This window comes from Solanum dulcamara, chromosome 6 (assembly GCF_947179165.1).
Source record: "Solanum dulcamara chromosome 6, daSolDulc1.2, whole genome shotgun sequence".
Lineage (NCBI taxonomy): Eukaryota > Viridiplantae > Streptophyta > Magnoliopsida > Solanales > Solanaceae > Solanum > Solanum dulcamara.
The window spans coordinates 6,271,971-6,293,806 of record NC_077242.1 but is presented as its reverse complement, the minus strand read 5'-3'; the positions used below and the strand labels follow the sequence as shown (position 1 = coordinate 6,293,806).

At 33.4% G+C, this 21,836-nt stretch overlaps 2 protein-coding genes across 2 annotated transcripts; one reads left to right on the top strand and one right to left on the bottom strand.

The window, feature by feature from the left end:
* Positions 1 to 1,772: 1,772 nt before the first annotated feature.
* On the bottom strand, positions 1,773 to 2,702 carry LOC129893288 (ethylene-responsive transcription factor 4-like). The gene has a single exon (XM_055968797.1). It carries the CDS (start codon positions 2,633 to 2,635, stop codon positions 1,970 to 1,972), a length of 666 nt encoding a protein of 221 aa, XP_055824772.1. The 5' UTR covers positions 2,636 to 2,702; the 3' UTR covers positions 1,773 to 1,969.
* A 4,569-nt stretch (positions 2,703 to 7,271) lies between these two features.
* On the top strand, positions 7,272 to 10,772 carry LOC129892163 (nucleolar GTP-binding protein 1-like). Its single transcript, XM_055967720.1, has 3 exons — positions 7,272 to 7,395; positions 8,068 to 10,152; positions 10,340 to 10,772. Exon 2 carries the CDS (start codon positions 8,103 to 8,105, stop codon positions 10,143 to 10,145), a length of 2,043 nt encoding a protein of 680 aa, XP_055823695.1. The 5' UTR covers positions 7,272 to 7,395; positions 8,068 to 8,102; the 3' UTR covers positions 10,146 to 10,152; positions 10,340 to 10,772.
* Positions 10,773 to 21,836: the final 11,064 nt, after the last annotated feature.

Genomic DNA, 21,836 nt, shown 5'->3' with positions numbered 1-21,836 from the left:
TTACTTCATGAACGGTTGCATTTTTCAAAAAGCATCCTTTTGCCGACCGAATAAAACATGGCTGATATAAAGACTGAAGTTGCTACCATTTCAAGTCATGAATATGTTATATTGGATCCAAATTACAATTTACTCCTTTTTACTTTTTCAATCCAATTATTATTATTATTATTATTATTATAAAGTTAAACACATAGAAAAGTCTCTTAATATGGTATTATGTTGTTTGTTTCCAGACAAACGTATATAGGTAGTTTTCAAAAACAGAGAAGAATTGAAAATTTAAATTTTATGAGTTTAATTTTTAAAATTTAGCAGTGAATTTATTGTAGTTTTAATAAATTTTTATATAAATTTATGTTTCATAGCATTTTATGAAATGTTAAGGAAAAGGCTGTATAGGCGGTGGGGATATAAAGAAGAAAAAGAAAATAGAAAAGAAAAGAGATAAATGGAGAGCAGAAATTCCGGCGGCGAAGGAAGTGGGGCCGACAAAGTTACAAAGTCCAACAACGTGGGACCTATAAACCCGCTGTCTCCTGCTTCTTTCTTGCTTCCTACCAAGTAATTATCCGCTCCCCCACCAAATGATTCTTTTCTTTATAATTAAATTAAAGATGGCAGGCTGAAATAGTACACGTGCCGCCCAATTTAGACACGACATGTATCCTTTCCACACGCAATTCCTACTGGTAATTCGGATAGGCCGCATATTCTGTCTCCCTTTATTATCATCTCCCCGGCCGTCAGTCACTACTTTCATTTTATTTTACTTTTGAGCACTGCTATTAGCCACAATTTGTTTATTAATAAATATTTATTCGACTTCAATTTAAATAAAAAACTTTAAAAACAAAAAGTAATTTTTTTTTTTTTTTTTTTATCTTTATAGAAATAAAAATTAATAATAAATTTATTATAATTTATGATTTTATATATATAAGATATATTATTCATTAAAAAAGTACATAAAATTTCTCTATTTTAATTAATAAAATGATATTGAGAACAAAAAAATTATTTTCTATATTTTTTTTAGTTGAAGTTACTTAAAAAAAGTAAGAGCGTTTTTGAACTAAAATACTGATAGTAAAAACATTTTAAACCAAAATATAAATGTAGAATATTTTTATTTATTTCACATATTTTAAAAATATTTTAAGTGAACAACTAAAAATTAATGAAATGATAAAAAATTATGTCTTAAAAAATAAGAGATGACATTAAAACGGGTAATTACATAATTCCATATAATTCACATCAGTTCAACTCTCCTTGTTGCCGAGTTAGATTCGTGGAGCAACTTCACAGTTGAGAATTGACACCTGTTAACATATCTTAACTAACTCCAATTAAGATTTGAGATCGATTTGTCCGGCAATTTGAACTCATGAGAGAATTTGACACCTGTTCAACTACTATTTTTTTGCATTTACCAAATTCTTCCTCAATCTCACAGCCGGCCTAACATCACCTAAAAAGGAATTATCAACATTGCAACCAAAAAAATAGTGTCTAGATCAAAGTTAAAATGATTTTCCCCATTTCTCCAAAAACTTTAGATTAGCACTGTTTAATTATACTCTAGATTTGGGATCGATTTGGCCAGCAATGTGTTAAGCCTTGACAGATGAGAAAAATAGTTTTGAGGAATCTTTATCTATCTAACCATCGTTGCTTGCTTTCATTTAATAATTTATTTAGAAGACCTTACAACTAAGAAAATGAACTTAAATATTAATCAACAGTAATAAGATGAACTTGAGCTAAAATTAGCAAAGGAGAAAACACGAATTTTCTCATTAACCAAAAGGATTTGAGTTAAAAATGATAGAAACAGCAAGAGAAGCATCATAACAACACTGCTCAGCTGCAAAAAAAGAAAAAAAAACGAACAGATTCTATTAAAACGTATATACAAAAATCAGCCATTAGTTCTCTTCCACAAAATTAGATTATCGTTATTCAATTAAACTTCCATGGGTGGCGCAAGGTTAAGATCAAGATCAAGTCCTTTTTTCGCAACACACTGATTCTCTTCCACAACGGAGGACAAATCCGACACACAAGAAACAACTCCGGCGCCGGCGCCGGCGAACTCCATCGCAACAGGCGCTACCGGGTACGGCATCTGACCCCCGTTAACAACTCCCGGTCTCCACATAGAATCGAAAAGCAAAACCGGCTGACCGTTCGGCAGAACGGCCACCGTCGGTTGCTGCTGGAAAATCGGGAACCCAGCTCGTCCGCCTTCAGCGACCACAGCGCCAAGACGGCGCGTTAGATCCAACTCTTGCGGCGTGTGAGGCGCGTGAACACCAGTTTCTCCGCTAGATGATTCCGCGGTACTGCTTTGACACGGGCTCTGAGTATTATTATTAATCTCCGACGCAAAGGGGAAATTCGTCTTAGCTTTGGGTCCACGAAACTTTCTAGCGGCGGTGTCATAGGCTTTTGCCGCTTCCTCCGCCGTGTCGAAAGTACCCAACCAGACCCTACTCTTCTTACCCGGGTCACGGATCTCAGCAGCATAACGACCCCATGGCCTCTTTCTTACACCTCTGTAATGAACTTCTTTAACTCCATTATTCACCTTCACATTTCCACCTTTCACAGCTTTATCTTTCACAGCCATTTTTTTGTTATACGTACACACACAATATTGTGTTTTGTGTTTTGTGTTTAAAGAATTTGTAAAGAGGAAGTGGTTTATATAATTGAGGAAAGATGAGAGATGATAAAAAAGAGTGGGGCGCAGTCAACGAGGGATTTGACTGGAGGTGAGAAGGCGCCGCCCAAGCCATACAGTGCAATAGTAAATGAGAAATGGGGAGTCTTACGTGGCACGCGGACGTTTACATAGATAAAAGAGGTTTAGAGATGTTGATTGCCGGGCCTGCCGGCTTTGGATTTTTGGCTTTTTTTTTTCTTCTTAATTTAGACGGCCGTTTTATTAGGAGTGAGGTTTGTTGTTGTTGTGGTGTAGTACTCTTTGTTTATTTTCTACTCCACGTTTATGATGGACACGTGTAACCTACTGTTTTGTATTACTACTTGCGTTTTTTTGTGCCGTAAGATTCATTTAGATTTTCCTTGCGAAAATACTAGATAAAATAATTATAATTCAAAATTCATTGATTTAAAATCTTAATTTGAAAGTAAAAATATTTTCTTGTCATATTATAATAATTAGAAGTGTAATTTCATAAATGAAATCAGAAAACAATAACATATTACTCTCTCTATTCCCTTCAATGGTAAAGCAATGTATATTTATTAAGAAAAATATTTAAGTACATAATTTAAAATATATTTTTTTTTTTGTAAAATCATAAATCTTTTGGATATAGTATTTTACTATTGAGAGATTTAGGAAAGGTTCTCTTGGAGATTTCTTGGATATAATATTTTAGGTATTGAGGTTTGTGAGAGAAATATTGTATATTATGTTGTTAATAATAATTTTTCATGAATATTTTTCTGGGTGGTTCGTGATTTTTTTCCGCATTGGATTTCTACGTTACATCTTGTGTTGTTTTTATTCTCTTTAATTTCTCTGTTATTATTTTCTGCTTGAAGGAGTTCCGAAAATTAGTCGATGCCTCTTTCCCCAAAACAAACAATGAAAAAAAAATCCACAAATTCAATTAATATGAATTTGTTATTTTAAAAAAGAATGAATGTATCCAACATATTTCCACAAAGGTATGCGTGCATTCACCCATCTCTGATCTAACTTGTGAAAGTATACTAAATATGATGTTATTTTTTGTTGTAGCTATTATTTCTCTTCTTCATCATTATCATCATTAATTTTCACTACAATATTCTCTTTTCATATTTATTTTTATTTGCGTTAGTTAAATTGAGAATAATCTCTCTACCTTCATAATGCATGTACTAATTTGAGTATACACCATCAATGATCAATCTCTATTTATAATATAATTTGAATACACACCATCAATGATCAAATTCTATTTATAAAATTATTCTAACTATATTATTGTTGTCGGATGAATTTCAATAATAATTTTTGATATTGTTAAAATAATTATACCTATAATTTCCATGTCTCAAACAGTAAAAAGCCTCTCTAACTTTCTATTGATAGTGAAATTTAATATTTAGATCAAACATTCACGATGTTTTCAGTCGAGAAATGATTATTATTGGAGCGTGAATGGCAAATGCCAAAGGGTAAAGGAGTAAAATTGTTTGTAGGTGGGAATTAGATGACGACCAATTCAAAAAGAGAGCGCCGTCTAGTACAGTATAGTATCGTTAGAAAAATACATATATGGCAGCGCCACATTTCACGTGTCAATAGCCACAGCTGTCGTAATACTAATAATTTAAAATACAATATTATCTTTTCATCTATTTTTTTAAAAAAATTTTAGCTCGTAATTATGCTATGATTCTGAAGTGAAGATGGCATGTTTAGCGTTTTAAGTTGATTTGACTAATTTGTAGAGTTTTTTTTTTTTTTTTGAACCTTTATAAATTTTTCGAATCTAAAATTGAATAAAATAATTTCTATAAATTGATTCCTTTTCAGATTTTTAAGATAACTTAGTACATTAGACGGTCTTTAAAACGGATAAATCTCTGTGAGTAGTTTTTTGAGACCGACAGATGGATCACCGCACTACGTTCAGCAGACACGCGTCCGTTTTCCGCGGTCTACGCGTCTTTTATAAACAAGGCCCCTCCTGTCTGTCTCTATGTGCCTTGACAAAGTAAACTCTTGTTTTTATTTGTTTATTTAATTCTTATTGAAGTAAAAACAGCTGTTGTTGAGTTAGTTGAATTATACTATGCATGTTTACTTGAAGCACATTGTGACTTTGTTATGCTTCATTGCACACTTGTTTTACACTTCACTTTGACATTTTGTATCTCCGGCAATTAAAAAGTAAAGTTTATTGTGACGGACTTAGACTTTCACTAAATTAAGCTTTTAAGACTAGATTGATAAGGAAATGCTAGATTGTAAGAAAAATAAGAAAGCTTTTATGAAAAAAAAATTATATTACTTGGAAGAATGCTTGATTTCTGGATGATTTGTTACAAATGAATGCCCCCAAATTACTATACAAGTCCTTCCATATTAATAAAGAAATTCTTACTCTAGAATTCTCTACACACTCTAGAGAATTCTAGAGAACTATAATTATTCTTGCGTGCCCATTGTAACTTTTGTGGATAAATGACTTTTTTTGCCCTCTTCTTTTTATTTCTCTACTTCTTTACTACTTTTTCTCCTTTTTCCTTTTTCAGGTTTTCTTCTTTTCTCTTTTTCTGTTCGTTTATTTATTTTTCCCAAATGATTCTCTTTCAATACATAATATATATCATACTGGTATTATAAAGTACTAGCTCATTTCTTTTTTTAAAAAAAACATTCATCAGACCTCTATGATAATCACATAATATATATTATATATATTAAAAAGGTATTATGAATGACTGACCCACATGATATATTGTATTATCATAAGATATTTTGAAGGATTGATTCATTTCTTTGAAAAAGAGTTCAGTTCTCTATAGTACTCACCTGGTATAAATCATATATTGAAAGAATATTATGGAGAACTCATTCATTCCTTAAAAACACACACTTCTTAGTCTTCTATAATACTCACATAGTATATATCATGCACTGCCAAATTATCATAGAATATTAATTGATTTCTTAAAAATCAAAACGTAGTCCACTATAATACACATATGACCTATATTATATATTGACATGATATCACAAGGAAATATTTATTCCTTCAAAAGAAAAAATATAAAACAAATACAATAAATAAAATTTAAGTTTAATTTTGATATTTTAATTTTTACATCATTTTAAACAAGTTTTATTTATAAAATAAAAAATATTACTAAATAGTAGTTTGGAGAACATTGGGCTTTGGCTAACTACGGACCACGGGCCATTTACATGATTGTTGGGTTCGAGGATGTGGTATACACCATTTAGGCTTCTCCCAAGCATAATAGGGAAACTTATATATATATATATATATATCCCTATATTATATTAGGAAAACATTTATTATTTATGATAATAATATTTTTTTCTCTGAATACTTATAATATAATTTTAATACATATTATCTAAAATAATTTATAAAACGCATATAATACAAGTTTTATTCATGGATAATATATTTTCACACACTTTAATGCACTTATAGTACATTGTGTCAATTTCTTACTAAACAAGTATTTTAATATATTTTAAAACGCTTATAATACATTTATATTGTATGAATAATTCGCTTTTAATACACAACAGATTTGTCATAGTATTGCTATAAATAGTAATAAATAAAAAATATCGCTAAAATCAATAATTTTTTATTAAAAAAATACTCAGCCAATTAGTTTTTCCAACATAATATAAGCCCTAATCTAAAGTGAAGATCAACTAGAAATCACCAACTCAATAACTGGGCCTGATCAATGTTTAGTGCAATTATTTAGCAAGGTAGAGGATCGAACACTTACCAATAAGATAAAAGTTTATGTAGCCAATCACTATCTGAACCACTAAAATTTTCTCATGAAAATCAAATATTATTCACTTTATTTGATTTTTTTTAAAGTTAGAACCTAGTTGTATTTATACTTTCTACAAAGAATATTTAGAATTTGAATGTAGTTTTTTAAAAAATATATAGTTTATAACTCTTAATTTCTAAAAACTAGAAAAGTCACGCAACTTGATTAATTTATTTGAAACATACAGTTAAATCTGCTCTAAAAAAAACAACATATCAAAATAAATAGTCATATAATGTCATAGATTAGATATCATGTACAAGCTACTACAAACTACTATAAATATTTCTTCGGTTTATTTGAAATTCTTGAAGTTGGAGTTGAAGACAAAGTTGTCTTTTATTATTATTTTTGCAAATAATATTGATTGTTTGAATGTACTTTTCCTAATCAATATGAAATATAATTTAAATGAGATTATTTTTAAAAAAAATATAAAAGATAGGATAAAATTTGAAAAAAGAAAATATAGTGAAATTGAGAAAATTAAAAGTATAAAAAATGAGAACAAAATTTTGAATATTTTTCAAATTTACAATATAATTTAATTTGTATTTAAAATTATCATGCTGAAATGTTATTTTTAAAATTAAATTATTTTTTTGTTTTAGTATAAAAGAGTAATTCTCATGACGAAATTAAGTTGTTAATTTCACTCACTAATAAATGCGACTCCCTCAGTGTTAGGAGGGCAAATATGTCAAAAGACAGTGTGTAGCAAAACCTACTTCTATTTGCTAAGATTGCAAATATTTTAAAGCTCGAGTGAAGTCTAACAATTAGCATTCTGGCCGCCGATTCCATTAGAGCTCCGAGGTAACATCGTTTAATTTACCAAATTTTTCTCAATTATGTTCTATCTTTACTGAATTGTTAACCCTTGATTTACCTTTTTTTATATGAAGTATTTGTCTACTTGTAACTTAAAAGGTTTTGCAATGAGGTTATTGGTGAACTGGTGGTTCTATTTGGGCAGGTTTTAAGATAGAAACGATGTGTTGTAATATGGTATTTTCATCCGCAATGCATGTCATAATAGTATATTAAGGTACTAAGGGCTCGTTTGATATGAGGGATAAACGGTAACTAATCCTATCCCATATTTGGTTGGGATAAAATAATAACTTATCCCACATTGACGGTGTAATAACAATCCTAGGGCAATTAGTCCCGAGAAAACTTATTATTTTTATCCCACATTGAGGGTAAAATAACAATTATGGTATAACTAATTCTGGGATAAATTGTGTATTGACTGGAAAAACATAATGGAATAGTGTAGCTGTTAATTTGAGACGCGAGGCTGAAAAAGTTCTCTTTCCTGATTGTACTATATATTTTCATAGTCTGAGATTTTAAGGCACATTTAATAAGCTTTTCAATGGATGATATTTTGTGTAATTTGAATTCGGAGTGTGGTTGGTTGAGAGAGATTCAATTGGTTGATGGTTTTTTTTTTCTTTTTCTTTTATGTGTCTGCCAATGCAGTCTCAATCGTATACTGCAAATCAAGATTATAAAAGATGGTGCAGTACAATTTTAAGAAGATTACGGTGGTTCCCAATGGGAAGGACTTTGTTGATATCATTCTGTCTCGCACACAACGTCAAACTCCTACTGTTGTGCACAAAGGATATGCTATCTCTCGTATACGTCAATTTTACATGCGCAAAGTGAAATATACGCAGCAGAATTTCTATGACAAACTCTCCACCATTATTGATGAGTTCCCCAGGCTTGATGACATCCATCCTTTCTATGGGGACCTTCTTCATGTGCTCTACAATAAAGATCACTACAAGCTTGCCCTTGGACAAATTAATACTGCTAGAAATTTGATTTCTAAAGTAGCTAAAGATTATGTGAAATTGTTGAAATATGGTGACTCGCTCTATCGATGCAAGTCCCTGAAAGTTGCGGCTCTTGGGCGTATGTGCACTGTTATAAAGCGCATTGGCCCAAGTTTAGCTTATTTGGAACAGATTAGGCAGCACATGGCAAGACTTCCCTCAATTGATCCCAATACTCGAACCATCTTGATTTGTGGGTATCCAAATGTTGGCAAGAGCTCATTCATCAACAAGATTACAAGAGCAGATGTGGATGTGCAGCCTTATGCCTTCACAACAAAATCCTTGTTTGTCGGTCATACTGACTACAAATATCTGAGGTATCAAGTGATTGACACTCCAGGGATCTTGGATAGGCCATTTGAGGATCGTAATATCATTGAAATGTGCAGTATTACAGCTCTAGCACATCTGAGGGCCGCTGTGTTATTTTTCCTTGATATTTCTGGGTCTTGTGGCTATAGCATTGCACAACAGGCTGCTCTTTTTCACAGCATCAAATCACTTTTTATGAACAAACCGTTGATGATCGTATGCAACAAAACAGATTTGCAGCCATTAGATGGGATTTCTGAGGAAGATAAGAAGTTAGTCGCGGAGATGAAAGATGAAGCTATGAAGACAGTGATAGGTCACGGTGGTGAGGCAACAGATGAAACAGATGTGCTGTTGACTATGAGCACTTTGACTGAAGATGGGGTAATTGCAGTTAAGAATGCAGCTTGTGAGAGGTTACTGAATCAGAGGGTGGAGTTGAAAATGAAGTCGAAAAAGTTAAATGACTGCTTGAACCGCTTCCATGTTGCTATGCCAAAACCACGTGACCAGAAAGAGAGGCCACCATGCATACCTGGTGCAGTGTTGGAAGCCAGAACGAAGCAGGCTGAGGCAGATGCTGAGAAACAGAAAAGGAAGCTTGAGAGAGATCTGGAGAATGAGAATGGAGGTGCTGGTGTTTACTCTGCGAGCTTGAGGAAGCACTACCTATTAGCAAATGAAGAGTGGAAGGAAGATATAATGCCTGAAATCTTAGATGGGCACAATGTCTATGACTTTGTTGACCCTGATATCTTACAAAGGCTTGAAGAATTGGAGAGAGAAGAAGGTCTTCGTCAGGATGAAGAAGGTGATGAAGATTTTGAGATGGATGGTGCAGAGCTGACCCCTGAAGAACAAGCAGCATTAGCTGAAATCCGGAAGAAGAAAAGTTTGCTCATTCAACAGCATAGAATGAAGAAGAGCACCGCAGAGAGCCGACCCACTGTACCAAGGAAGTTTGATAAAGACAAGGAGTTTACTTCAAAAAGAATGGGAAGACAGTTATCTGCTTTGGGATTGGATCCAACTCTAGCTATCAATCGGGCCCGAAGTAAATCAAGGGGTCATAAGCGAGAGAGATCAGTTGAACGTGGAGATGGCATTGGTAATGATTCAATGGATGTAGACGAGATTACTCCCAGCAAGAAGCAACGTAGGTCTAGATCACTCTCCATGTCAAGATCAAGGTCGATGTCACGACCTCGGAGTGAATTTGTTCCAGGGGAGGGCTTCAAGGACAAACCCCAGATGGAAAAGGCTATAAAGATGTTTAAGAAATCTGCTAATAAGAGGAACAAGGATGCTCGGCGGGGAGAGTCTGATAGAGTCATTCCTACTCTGAAACCAAAACATCTCTTCTCTGGAAAGCGATCAAGTGGCAAAACTGACAGGCGGTAGTCACCAGGTATATCTTACACACACCCTTTTAAGTTCCTTCCCTGATGTATTACAGGTCTTACAATATGCTTTCTCTATAACTTTCTTGCCTTTTAAGAGAACTCTTATTTTGTTGTCTTCATAGATATGCTTTGTATACTTTCGAGCGTTCAATACTTTTGTTGGTGCTTATTTGGTTCCTTTATCATATTTAGAGTGCAAAACTACAATTATTACCTTCTTTGAGGGGTGGCCATGGAATTTGCTGATATGTCAAGATGCTTCTTGTTGCAAAAATTTGGGTGGCAGATGGGACGGACATGGAAAAAGAGAACCTTTGTTAGAATGCCAATTCACCTCAGCTTATTTTGGGGACTCTGTTATGCAATTTTGGAACTTACCTTGCCTTTTTATCTAAGTTTGTATTTTTCTTAGGGATAATTTTGGAAAAAAATTAGTTTTCCTTAACAAAAGATACAAGAGAGGAACATGTGACTGCAACCTGTTGCAGTTTTGTAATGGCAACACTAGACTACAGATTTAAGTTTGTGTTTGAGATGCAGCTGTGTTTGCTGACTTGTATTATGCAATTTTGGATCTTAGATGCCTGTTAGAATACTCTTTTCCCGTGTTGATTTTTGTACAACATTTTTTGATGGTCTTAATGCATCCTTTAAGAGATTAATCAATACAATCTATATTAGTAGCTAGAAAAGCAAGTAGTAATATCGTACAGCAAAATGTTGCTGGCTGGGGTCGTATTGCGTGATTTACCTTCATTTGGCATGGTCAATTTGGAGCTTATTCGTCCCTCAATACGTTCATCGATTGTTTCCAGATTGATATGTATACATACATATAAGTTATATGATATAACCAACGGCTTCTTCTCGGGCAGCAGAGGACACTTTATACTTATGGTGCCTGTAGTCTAAAAGAAGTTTCCCAGTAAAAAAGGGAACAAGAGGCAAACCATTTGCATCTATTGAAAGGTCCAAAGGTAAAGACTATGGAGAAATTGTCCACCCTTTGGTATCAAGCGAAAAAGGAGACAATTATCATACAATAATCAACATCCATCATGAATAGGGTGTCAAATATCCCCCAGAAAGTGATGGCTCACTCAACCCGTCCAAAATTTTAAGGGTTGATCCTCAAATTAGCCCAACTTTTACCCATTTAGGGGTCGTTTGATAGAGTTCATTAAAAAAATAATACTTCCATAGTTTTATGTATTAATAGAACCTTGTTTATGTATAACTAATACATGAAAATCCATGATATTATTAAACACACAGTTGTCCCTCAAAATCTTTTTTACATCCTTTCCACCATATTTGTGGAGGGTAAATTTATAAACAATTTCTTTTTAAAGAAATTATGTTGTTATTTTAATTAATACACCAAATCAAACACTGCGTAAGAAATAATCTCAGCAAAATTAATACAAGCATAACTAATATAAACATTACTAATACATCATATTTAACACTATTCTTATACACCCTAAGGGATCGTTTGGTAGGCTGTATAAGAATAATGCTAAATAGAGTGTATTAATAATGCTTGGATTATTTCTTATGCATTATTTAGTTTGGTGTATTAAAAATAGCATCTATTGCATAATTTCTTTTAAAAATAATGTATTTACAAAGATATCCTTCACAAATGTGGTGGAAAAAATGTAAAAAAAAGGTTTTGAGCGACAATTGAGTTTTTAACTATGCTAATGCATGCATTAAATTCCTTTGCATTACTAATACCATGAATTTTTATGTATTAGTAATACACTCTTCAATACACAATAGAGTGTATAACTAAGCAAAAATCAGCTAAATACACAACTTATTTGATTATATTCTCTAAAGTTTTCTACCATTTGAAAAAATTACAGAAATTCCTACTCTCTCCTATTCTTGAATTGATGGATACATTACTCTTACGCGATGTATCGGGACAGGTGTGTCTTGTATCAACAAAGGTAATGTATCGGAACGCGATGTATCGAGACGTTAAGGATGTAGCGGGACAAGTGTGTCTTGTATCAACAAAGATACTATATCGGGATGTTAAGTAATATATCCGAAAATGGGATGCGATGTATCGGGACGTATTCGAAATTCTTAAATTTTAGGAAATTTTTGTAATTTAGAAAAGAATAGCGATAAAATGTAATTAGCTCTTAACACTATAGAATTTGTGTTAAAATTACCTATAACTAATGCAAACATTAATTATACATAGGTTGAAAAAGTATACTAAACAAAGTACTAATAATAGACAAAGCTAATGCATGCATTATTCCCTTCCTTTAATTTGAATTTATTATTTGAGATTTAGAGCATGTTTAGCATTGTTGTTGGAGGCTAAAAACACTTATTTTGAAAAAAAAACACATTTTTGAAAATGAAGGGGTTAGGCAAATCAGTAAAATTGCTTTTAAATGAAAGCAAAAATAGTTTTTCTGCTGTTGGGAAGAAGCTAAATATTTCTGCTTCTTAAAAAAAATAAAAGCTAAAGCAAAAAATTATTTTTTTCAAGACCAAATATTTCTTTCATATATACATATTTGCTGATCTTCCTTATTAATTAATTAGTATATCTTATAAGTTTAGTTAAGTTTCATTTAACAATTTTCTTTTTTATTTTTATATATTAATTTTTTATTTTATTTTTGTAATGACCCATTAGGTCGTTTTGAGAACTAGAACTTTTTATTTCATAAAAGACTCACCCCGTAAATTTTTAATGGGTACTTTGGACTAATCGATAACTATGATTATTTAGTTGAGGGGTAACTTTAGATAAATAATGTAGTTAATGGGCTAAAGTGGTAATTTATTTAATGCCCTATACCACTTATTTAATACATATAAAAATATATTAGTGGGATTTAGCTTTTATTTATTTGTTAATTCATGATTAGTTGCCCTAATTAATTAGAAAAGAAAAGAAAAGAGAAGAGGGAGCGCCGATACCTTCAGGTAAACATAGGGGTGGGCATAAAATACTGAAAACCGAATTACCGAACCGAACCGGCTATTTCGGTATTCGGTAATTCGGTAATTCGGATCGGTATTTGGTACTAAAAATCATATTTTTGGTATTCGGGTTCGGTATTCGATATTTATGTTTATACCATTCGATATTCGAAAAATACCGAATACCGAATTTAAATGAGTAAATTAGCAGCCCATTATATTTTATTGGGCTAAAGGAGTGTAGAAAAGACCCAATTTAAATGTTTAGGTCCAAACCCAACTGAAATCCCTAAGTAACCCTAACTTCCTCTTATAGTTGTATTCAGTATTCACAATTCACAAATACAAAGGCAGCTACCAGTGTCCAGCTAACGTCTTCACTCTTCACTCTTCACTCTTCAGTCTCAGTCTTCAGTGCTTCAGTCCTTGCCCCTTGGTCTCCTTCATGGCTTCACAGCTTTCAGCCTTTCAGTGCTTCACAGTTCACTCCTTCACAGAGGTAGCGACGTAGCGTCTTTAGATTTCAGTGCTTCAAGCCTTCACTTCTTGGTCTCTTTCACAGCTTTCAGCCTTTCAATGCTTCACTCCTTCACACTTGTACGTGCGTTTGTATAATAATTTGTAGACACGGTTGATGCAGGCTGAAATATGCTGGTGCAGTTCTTGTTGCAAAATTAGTCCCTGGTTCTTTAGCTTATGATGATATTTGGTTCGGTGGTAGAACAAGAAACCCCTGGAATATCAAAGAATTTTCTACTGGTTCATCAGCAGGGCCAGCTTCCAGCACATCAGCAGCTATATTGAGTTAGTTTTCTCTAATACTCCCTCTGTCCTAATTTCCTCTGTCCCAATTTAAGTGCCTTAGTACCTATATCTTTCCGTTATCTGCACAGGGTGAAAGAATGGAATTTACTACTTTTAGTCATTCACTGATCCAAATGAATGGAATCTAAAAGATATTCTATAATGTGCCCAGTCCTTAAATTGGTTCTATACATATGACCAACAAGGAGAAAAATAAATGCAGTATCTAAATAGTGATACGGAAGATGTGTCAACCATAACTTCGTGTTTTTTTTCTAATAGAATCCCCTCAAAAGAGATAGAATGGGCGATATCGAATAAGATTAGTAGGCAGAATATATTGTTCTACAATGGCTTCTTCACATTGCAGGTATAGTTCCATTTGCCATTGGTTTAGAAACTGTTGGGTCTATTACCTACCCAACTACTAGGTGTGGTGTTACTGCATTGCGGCCCACTTTTGGAGCTGTTGGTCGTACTGGAGTTATGAGCATATCTGTCACGACCCAAAAACTAAGGTCATGATGGCACACATCTCAAAACCCAATCTGATGTGTAACCCTAAAAATAAAACTCATACAAGACTCCTAAAGGGGAAAGTGATGCCACGATTTAAATAAAAAGAAAAAAAACAATGAAGAAATTATCCCAAAAATTGATGTCATAAGTATAAAGAGCATCTAATACAAGGTTCGAATCTGAAGATACAACATAAGTCTCTGAATGATACAAAAGACTGAAAAATAAAGATAGACTAGTGACGATTCGAATTCTGGGACCTCACCACTAATCTGAGAATACACAATCCGCTAGAATATTAACTGTCACGTGGGGTACCCCGACTAGTATCTGCATCAAAAAGGGACACAGAAGTAGGAGTGAGTACAATTCACATGTACTCAGTAGGTTTTAGCTGACTGAGTATAAAGAATTAATCAAACCTATGAAATAAACTAAGAAACGCATCCACCTGTATACAGAAAAGTCCCACTTCGGCATCTGTGCCGCCAGTTTATATATATATTGACGCGAGTAAAGTAAACCCATAATAACAGCTCATAATCACAATTAACCAGATAATTCAAGCAGTACAAATATCAATGCAATGTAATGCAATATGATGATGCAATGATGTGGTGGTACGGTGGAATCAAGACTGTCGCACAGACTGTCGTATACACCTGCTGAGCTGTGCTACCAAGCAGGGCCCATGGGGGTCTCACAGACCATATACCTCAATCACAATATCTCATTATCCTTGTCACCTCCTCGTGGTCAAGGATCATAATGCATCCACTACCGTGCCGGAAAACCGCCTCGGTCAGGGACTCAAGATACAAAGGTTGAGATCACAATGCATCCACTACCCTGCTGGAAAACTGCCTCGGTCAGGGACTCAAGATACAAAGGTTTAAAGGTGTTTCATTTTCTTTCTCAAAAAGAATTTCCATATTTCTCAACTTCCCATGTTTCATGATATGATGAATGAGGATGAATGCATCAAAACACATATGGCATTGGAGTAATATTCAACTCACATGTGGTATAAGGTTCAAAGTTCTCAAAACTTAACCTACACATGATATTCACCCTCAATAAATAATAACGGGAAGGAAACACTTTCTTTTAAATATTCACCCTTCTCAACAATATTTCAATACTCAAGTATGCTAAAAAAAACCAACTCAATCTCTCAGGCGGCATCACAAGTCAAATAATATACTCAAGCCTCTCTCTTAGGCAAATCACAAATCACATGCTCTCAAAGCAAATAAGATAACAAACAAGGCCCCCACACGGGCTATGTAATACGAATAAACCCCCACACGGCAACACATTAATAAATAAGCCCCCCCATGGGTATCACAATATATATAACATTCTCAACTCATACTATAACCCCATCCCAAAGTCTATAACATATGAATGACTAATTACCCCATCTCAATCTCAAAGAAAGATAGCCAAACCTACCTCAATTGCCGAAACCGCACTCGAATACATCCACCGGACAAGCAACTCTTGAATTCAGCGCTCGGAATGACAACCCACTATCAACAATGAAACATACACGTCACAAGGAGTCCAATGACACCCATATTGATAGGTTTCGGAACCGGGGGTAAAATGATCCAAAAATTAACTATTTTCGAAAAGGGTCAAATCTGGAAATTTATTGAACAATCCCATTCTATTGGTAATAAGGAACTCATGGTTGAAAAACCCATAAAAATAGAGCTCAAAACGAGTTGGAAATCACAATTTTCCTTAAATTCGGATTAGGGAAGAAACAAAGATTTTTGGGGTTTGAAACTAAATTTTAAGAGTTAAAATCGTCAAAAACTTAATGAAAAAAGAAGGTTTTAGGTCAAAAATCACTTACCCAACACTTTGCCTCGAAAATTTCTTCTCAAATCACCTCAAGGAGTTCAAGAACTCAAACAAATGATGAAAAATATTGAAATGGGAAGAAAGGGGCATTTTCTGCCCAAAAAGTTACTGTTCACGCGTGTTACTGTTCACGCGTGTTTTGTACAAATTTTCAAAAATCACCCTCAAGGTCATTACAATATCGGAAAGCTTGGTATCGTATCTCTTCCACAAAATTTGATTCCTTTCGTATGTGTTTTATCTTTTACTACTATAGAGGTGCTGAACATAAATCTGGCTGGTCATTAGGACAAACTAGGCCCTCTTTGCAGAAGTGCTGCAGATTGTGCGGTTGTTCGTATGTTGTTGACTGCTATTGTTTGTTGTTGTTATTGTTGTGTGTTGCAGGTGTGGTGTAGCTACTGCAGCTTATGTTGTTTGTTGCTATTGTTGTGTGTTGCAGGTGTCAATTGTTGCTGCTGCAGGTGGGTGTTGTTGAGTGCTATTGTTTGTTGTTGTTGTTATGTGTTGCAGGTGTAGTGTAGCTGCTGCAGCTTATGTTTTTTGTTGCTGTTGTTGTGTGTTGCAGGTGGCAATTGCTGCTGCTGCAGGTGGTGTTGTTGACTGCTGTTGTTTGTTGTTGTTATTGTTATGTGTTGTAGGTGTCAATTGCTGCTGCTTTAGTGTAGCTGCTGCAACTTTTGTTGTTGAGTGCTGTTGTTCGGATGCAGTGTTCCCCTGCTTTTGATGAATTCATTCAAGTATTCAACACCCAAAGTTTTATCCTCTTATAGCTTATGTTTCTATTGCAGGTCCATAAACTGCTGAAGGTTGACTGGTTGAGCACTTGAGCCTTTCAATTCAGGGTGTTGCATGTTGTATGTCCTTGTTGTTACAGGTTGTTGCTGTCCTGTTTTGGACTTTTGGTGGCTGTTGTATGTCCTTGTTGTTGTTGCAGGTTATTACTCATCTGCAGATTTTAGAAATGCAGGTTGTTACACATGTGCAGGTTGTTGTTGTTACTCATGGTGCTTGGCAATTATATTCAAAGAAATAGTGCATTTCATCTTTCACTTTTCTATTTTGCTTGTCAATGAATTAGCAGAGGTGTTAGATGTCCTCCATTGTAACACATTTCTCAGTACACTTAAAGCGATGTACATTGCAATCCAAGGCTTGAGAATAGTTATTGGACTTAGGGACTTTGTATTCTAAATTGTAAATTCTAATCAAGGTTCATGGTATTTGTTTTAGTCTTCATTGTTAAACAGGTAAATGAAATATTCTTAGTCTGAGTTTTTCAGAATATTTCCTACATTTTTCTCATGTTTTTAAATGAAATCTTCACATCTTTTATTGTTGCTAATGTGAATATGATGTACTAACATATTTTGTGTGGACTTCGACTTCAATATGGGATTACCGAATACCGTACCGAACCGAATTTTGATTTACCGATTACCGAATTACCGAATCGAAGTTTAAAAGTTCGGTATTTGGTATATACTTTGAATTACCGATTACCGAATTTTCGAACTCAAACTTTGTAAATACCGAACCGAATACCGAATGCCCAGCCCTAGGTAAACATACTCAATTTGAATTTCAAATTTTGCACATGTATCCTCGAATTCTGATTGCTGCAAAGGTAGGAAAATTCATTTTTAATTTTATTTTATTCAAGTGGTCATATAAGGAAATTGATAATTGTAAGTCCACATGTTGTAGTTTCTTGAGAATTGGGGGAAATAGGTTTATGAATAACTATGGCCAATCATTGAACAATAATTTTAGTTGATTTTGGGTTAAATATTATATTAGTGTACTAGAAAGAGTTAAGACTTCAATTGTTGTAAGGTTGAATTTGCAAAGTGAAATATTGTTTCTATTAGTTACTGCAACAAGGGCTAGTGGTCATTATGAGGTAATTATGGCCAGTAATTGGTCTATGATGACCAATGGATGTTATATTATAGAATAGACATGCAACATATTGGATAAAATAATTCTTAAGTAATACTGATTTTTGTGTTTTGGTACCCCGCGCATAGCGGGAGCTTTAGTGCACCGGGCTGCCCTTTATTATATGATATGAATACCATTAGAGTTATATTAATGGGAGAAATTAGGACTTAATCCAAGGTTTGGAATTAAGGAAATAATTATAGAATTAGGTAAATATTGGGTCTAGGTTAAACATACACATAATATTGGTGTCTACAGATTCGTTTACTTATGAATATTATACACTTGATAGATTGGAAACGTTTTGAAGCATCGAAGAAAGGAAAATCACCGGTGAATTAGCTTGCTTGACTTGGGTTCTTCGATTGAGGTAGGTTATGGTTTTATTCTATATCATAGATAGACTCTTAATAGTGATTGATATTCATTGAGTAATATGTATGAAGTTTACTACGCATTTAATTGTTGTGGTATGGATGGTTGATATATTGTTGTGATTGGTCTAAAGTCCAGAGGCCATGAAATCCATAATCTTGAACTTGCCCTATCAAAAATGGTGCCTTGAATAAAGAATGCTTGATGAAATATTGTTAATGAAGTGGAATGAAATCATGAAGAATGATAAATTAATTATATTTGGATCGGGTGTCACGTTCCGACACGGTGTATTTGGATTGGGTGTCACGTTCCGACAAGATATATTTGGATCGAGTGTCACATTCCGACACGATATATTTGGATCGGGTGTCACGTTCTGGCACAGTAATATTAAAGAAAAATAAATTAAAATGACTTAATACTACCCAATCTCCATAACTCATTTTCCAAAAGAGTGTGATGTGAAGGCTTGAGTCCTCATGTGTGATCTTGATATTGTTGACTGGTTATATAATTGTTCATTGGTTGCCTCCTGTTAAGTGTTATGGTTGATTTTCCACTATTACTTTATGCGTATTGATTTCTATTTTGAGTCGGCCGATGATATCTACTCAGTACATGTTGTCCTGTACTGACCCCTACTTGTATCTTTTCTTGTTTTATTTTGTGGCGTGCAGCGAGTGTTCCACAAACTTCGAGTCGACCTCAACTCTAGTCAGTCTCAAGATCATCGGATTTGAGGGTGAGCTATCCTTCTAGCTCGTGATGGAATCTCTCGGTTATGGCATGGTGTCTTTAGTTTTCGGACACATTTTGTTATTTGTTTATTCTGGTGTTTGATATGTCCAGACTTAGTTTTAGATTTTAGATGTCCTTCATGTGATGAATTTCAGATTTTGGGAAACGTTATGTAGTAAACTCTTGTGGATTGTTATTTCTTACTTTATAAGTTTGAGCTTCCGCGTTATTGTTATACTTTATAAGTTGGGGTTCACATCGTTGGTTCTTCCACCTAGGAGGTTAAGGGTGGGTGCCACCCATGGCCCATTTTGGGTCGTGACAATTTTATACCTCAGAATTACAAGGCAGATCATCTACTATTATGAAATTATTACATGATAAATTAGGGATGGAGTCGTTGAAAATTTTATAATGTATGAAGGACTTTATTTATTTTTGTGGTGAATTTTTCGTATGTAGTGATTTAATTTGTGAAATTATTTTTAAATTTATTTTACTTGATATTTTTAATTATATTTAAATCATCATGTTAATATTATATTAATATTTAATTTATTTTTTAATTTATCTATGTATATTATTGATTGAAAATTTGAATATGTATATTTTAATTTAATAAAATAAAATTTTAATAAAACTTTTTAAAATAGATATTTCAAATAGTTTCTCTCTATAAAATAATCTTAATATTAAAATATATTGATATTAAAATATATTGATACTTTGATATAACCCTTTTGGTAGGAATAGTTTGTCGGTTTGGGCATGAATGCTCTTATTTGGACATCTTGTTTGGACTACTGAATTTATGTTCTTAATTTCTTGGCGTGGATATTGACAGGAATTGATTGAAACTTTAGCATAGGCTCACAAATGCACATCTTTGGCCAATTTTCCTCTAGGTCTTCCAGTCTTTAGTACAGATCAAATCACAGGATCTCTGTATGTATGCGTTGAGGAGTTATATCTCCCGGACAAAAGACTAACTCTGATTTTTGGAATTGCAGCAATCGACTTATTTCTGTCTTACATCTTTTTTGTAGTACTGCTCTCTTTTCAAGTGGTTGTCAGAGAATATATATGTTTTGGGACGGAAGGATTCGAACTTCCGAATAGCGGGACCAAAACCCGTTGCCTTACCACTTGGCCACGCCTCATTTAGAGTTCTATGCGATACTAATAAAGTATATTGCTGGTTTTGTTTGTTTGTCAACTCTAACTCAAATAACTATAGAATAGATTAGATTGATATTAGGATTTTTCTATGCTTTTAGTATGTGTAGATATAGAATTCAACTTAATTTAAGTCTTTTTTTCGTAATTTGACTCTCAAAAACACTTTTAAAAAAAGATTAGCCAAACACAATCTTTTTATCAAAAACATATTTCAAATGAATTAGCCAATATATATATATATATATATATATATATATATATATATATATATATATTTATTTTTTTTAAAAAAATACTTTTCTGAAAAGATATTTTAAAAAGTGCTTCTAGAAATAAACAATTTTTAACCGCAATGCTAAACAAAATCTTACTTTAATTTCTCTATTGATTAGGCTTCGAGTCCCAAGTCGGGGTAGTGATCGAGGCTCAGGTTCTGGGCAAAAGTCAAGTCTCGAGTTAGGGTTGGATATCGGGTCAAAGTGGAATCCCAAGTTTGGGGCTTTCTGATGGGTCAGTAAAATGTATTCAAGGAATGAGTATAAATCTCATTGAGTGCATGCGATTTACTGTCATTTGCTGAATGCATTATATACATCTCTCTTCTTGACCAAGTCATTGAAAGAAAGTTTTAATATTTTTTTATAAAAAAAATGACACAAATTTTAATTATTGAGTAAGATAGACAATTTTAAGATTAGTATTAATGACAATAATTTTAAATTATTAGAAGAAATTTTACAAAAATTAAATAACTATAATAGTTACTGCAATTACTATTTTAAAGTTGCTACAATAATTTCAACAGTTATTTTGCAATTTCTCTCAGGTAAACTCTTGTTTCTTTTTGTTTGTTTAATTCATATTAAAGTAAACAACTGTTGAGTTACTTGAATATGCATTTTTACTTGCAGCATTGTGACTAGTTATGCCCGTTGCACACTTTTGCAACTTCACTTGACATTTTGTATCTCCGCCAAGTAAAAGGCAATTAAGTGAAGTAAATAAACGTTTTAAGTTTGAAATATTATTTGGATAAGTGAATTGAATTTAATTTTTTAAATATAAATATAAAAAATTATAATTATAATTTGAATTTTTTTTATGTCATACATCGCATTAGGACGGCATAGATGAAATAGAGGCTTACCTCTGGAGTTTTGTGTGATAAGAAGGTACCATCTAAATTTAAAAGTAAGTTCTACATAATGGTGGTTGAACCATTCTTGTTGTATGAGGTAGTGTGTTGACCAATCAAGAATTCACATGTTCAGAAGAAACGTGCTGCAGAGATGAGGAT

Coding starts and splice junctions, on each gene's coding strand:
- LOC129893288 (XM_055968797.1), bottom strand. CDS start 2,635: ATGGCTGTGAAAGATAAAGCTGTGAAAGGTGGAAATGTGAAGGTGAAT.
- LOC129892163 (XM_055967720.1), top strand. CDS start 8,103: ATGGTGCAGTACAATTTTAAGAAGATTACGGTGGTTCCCAATGGGAAG.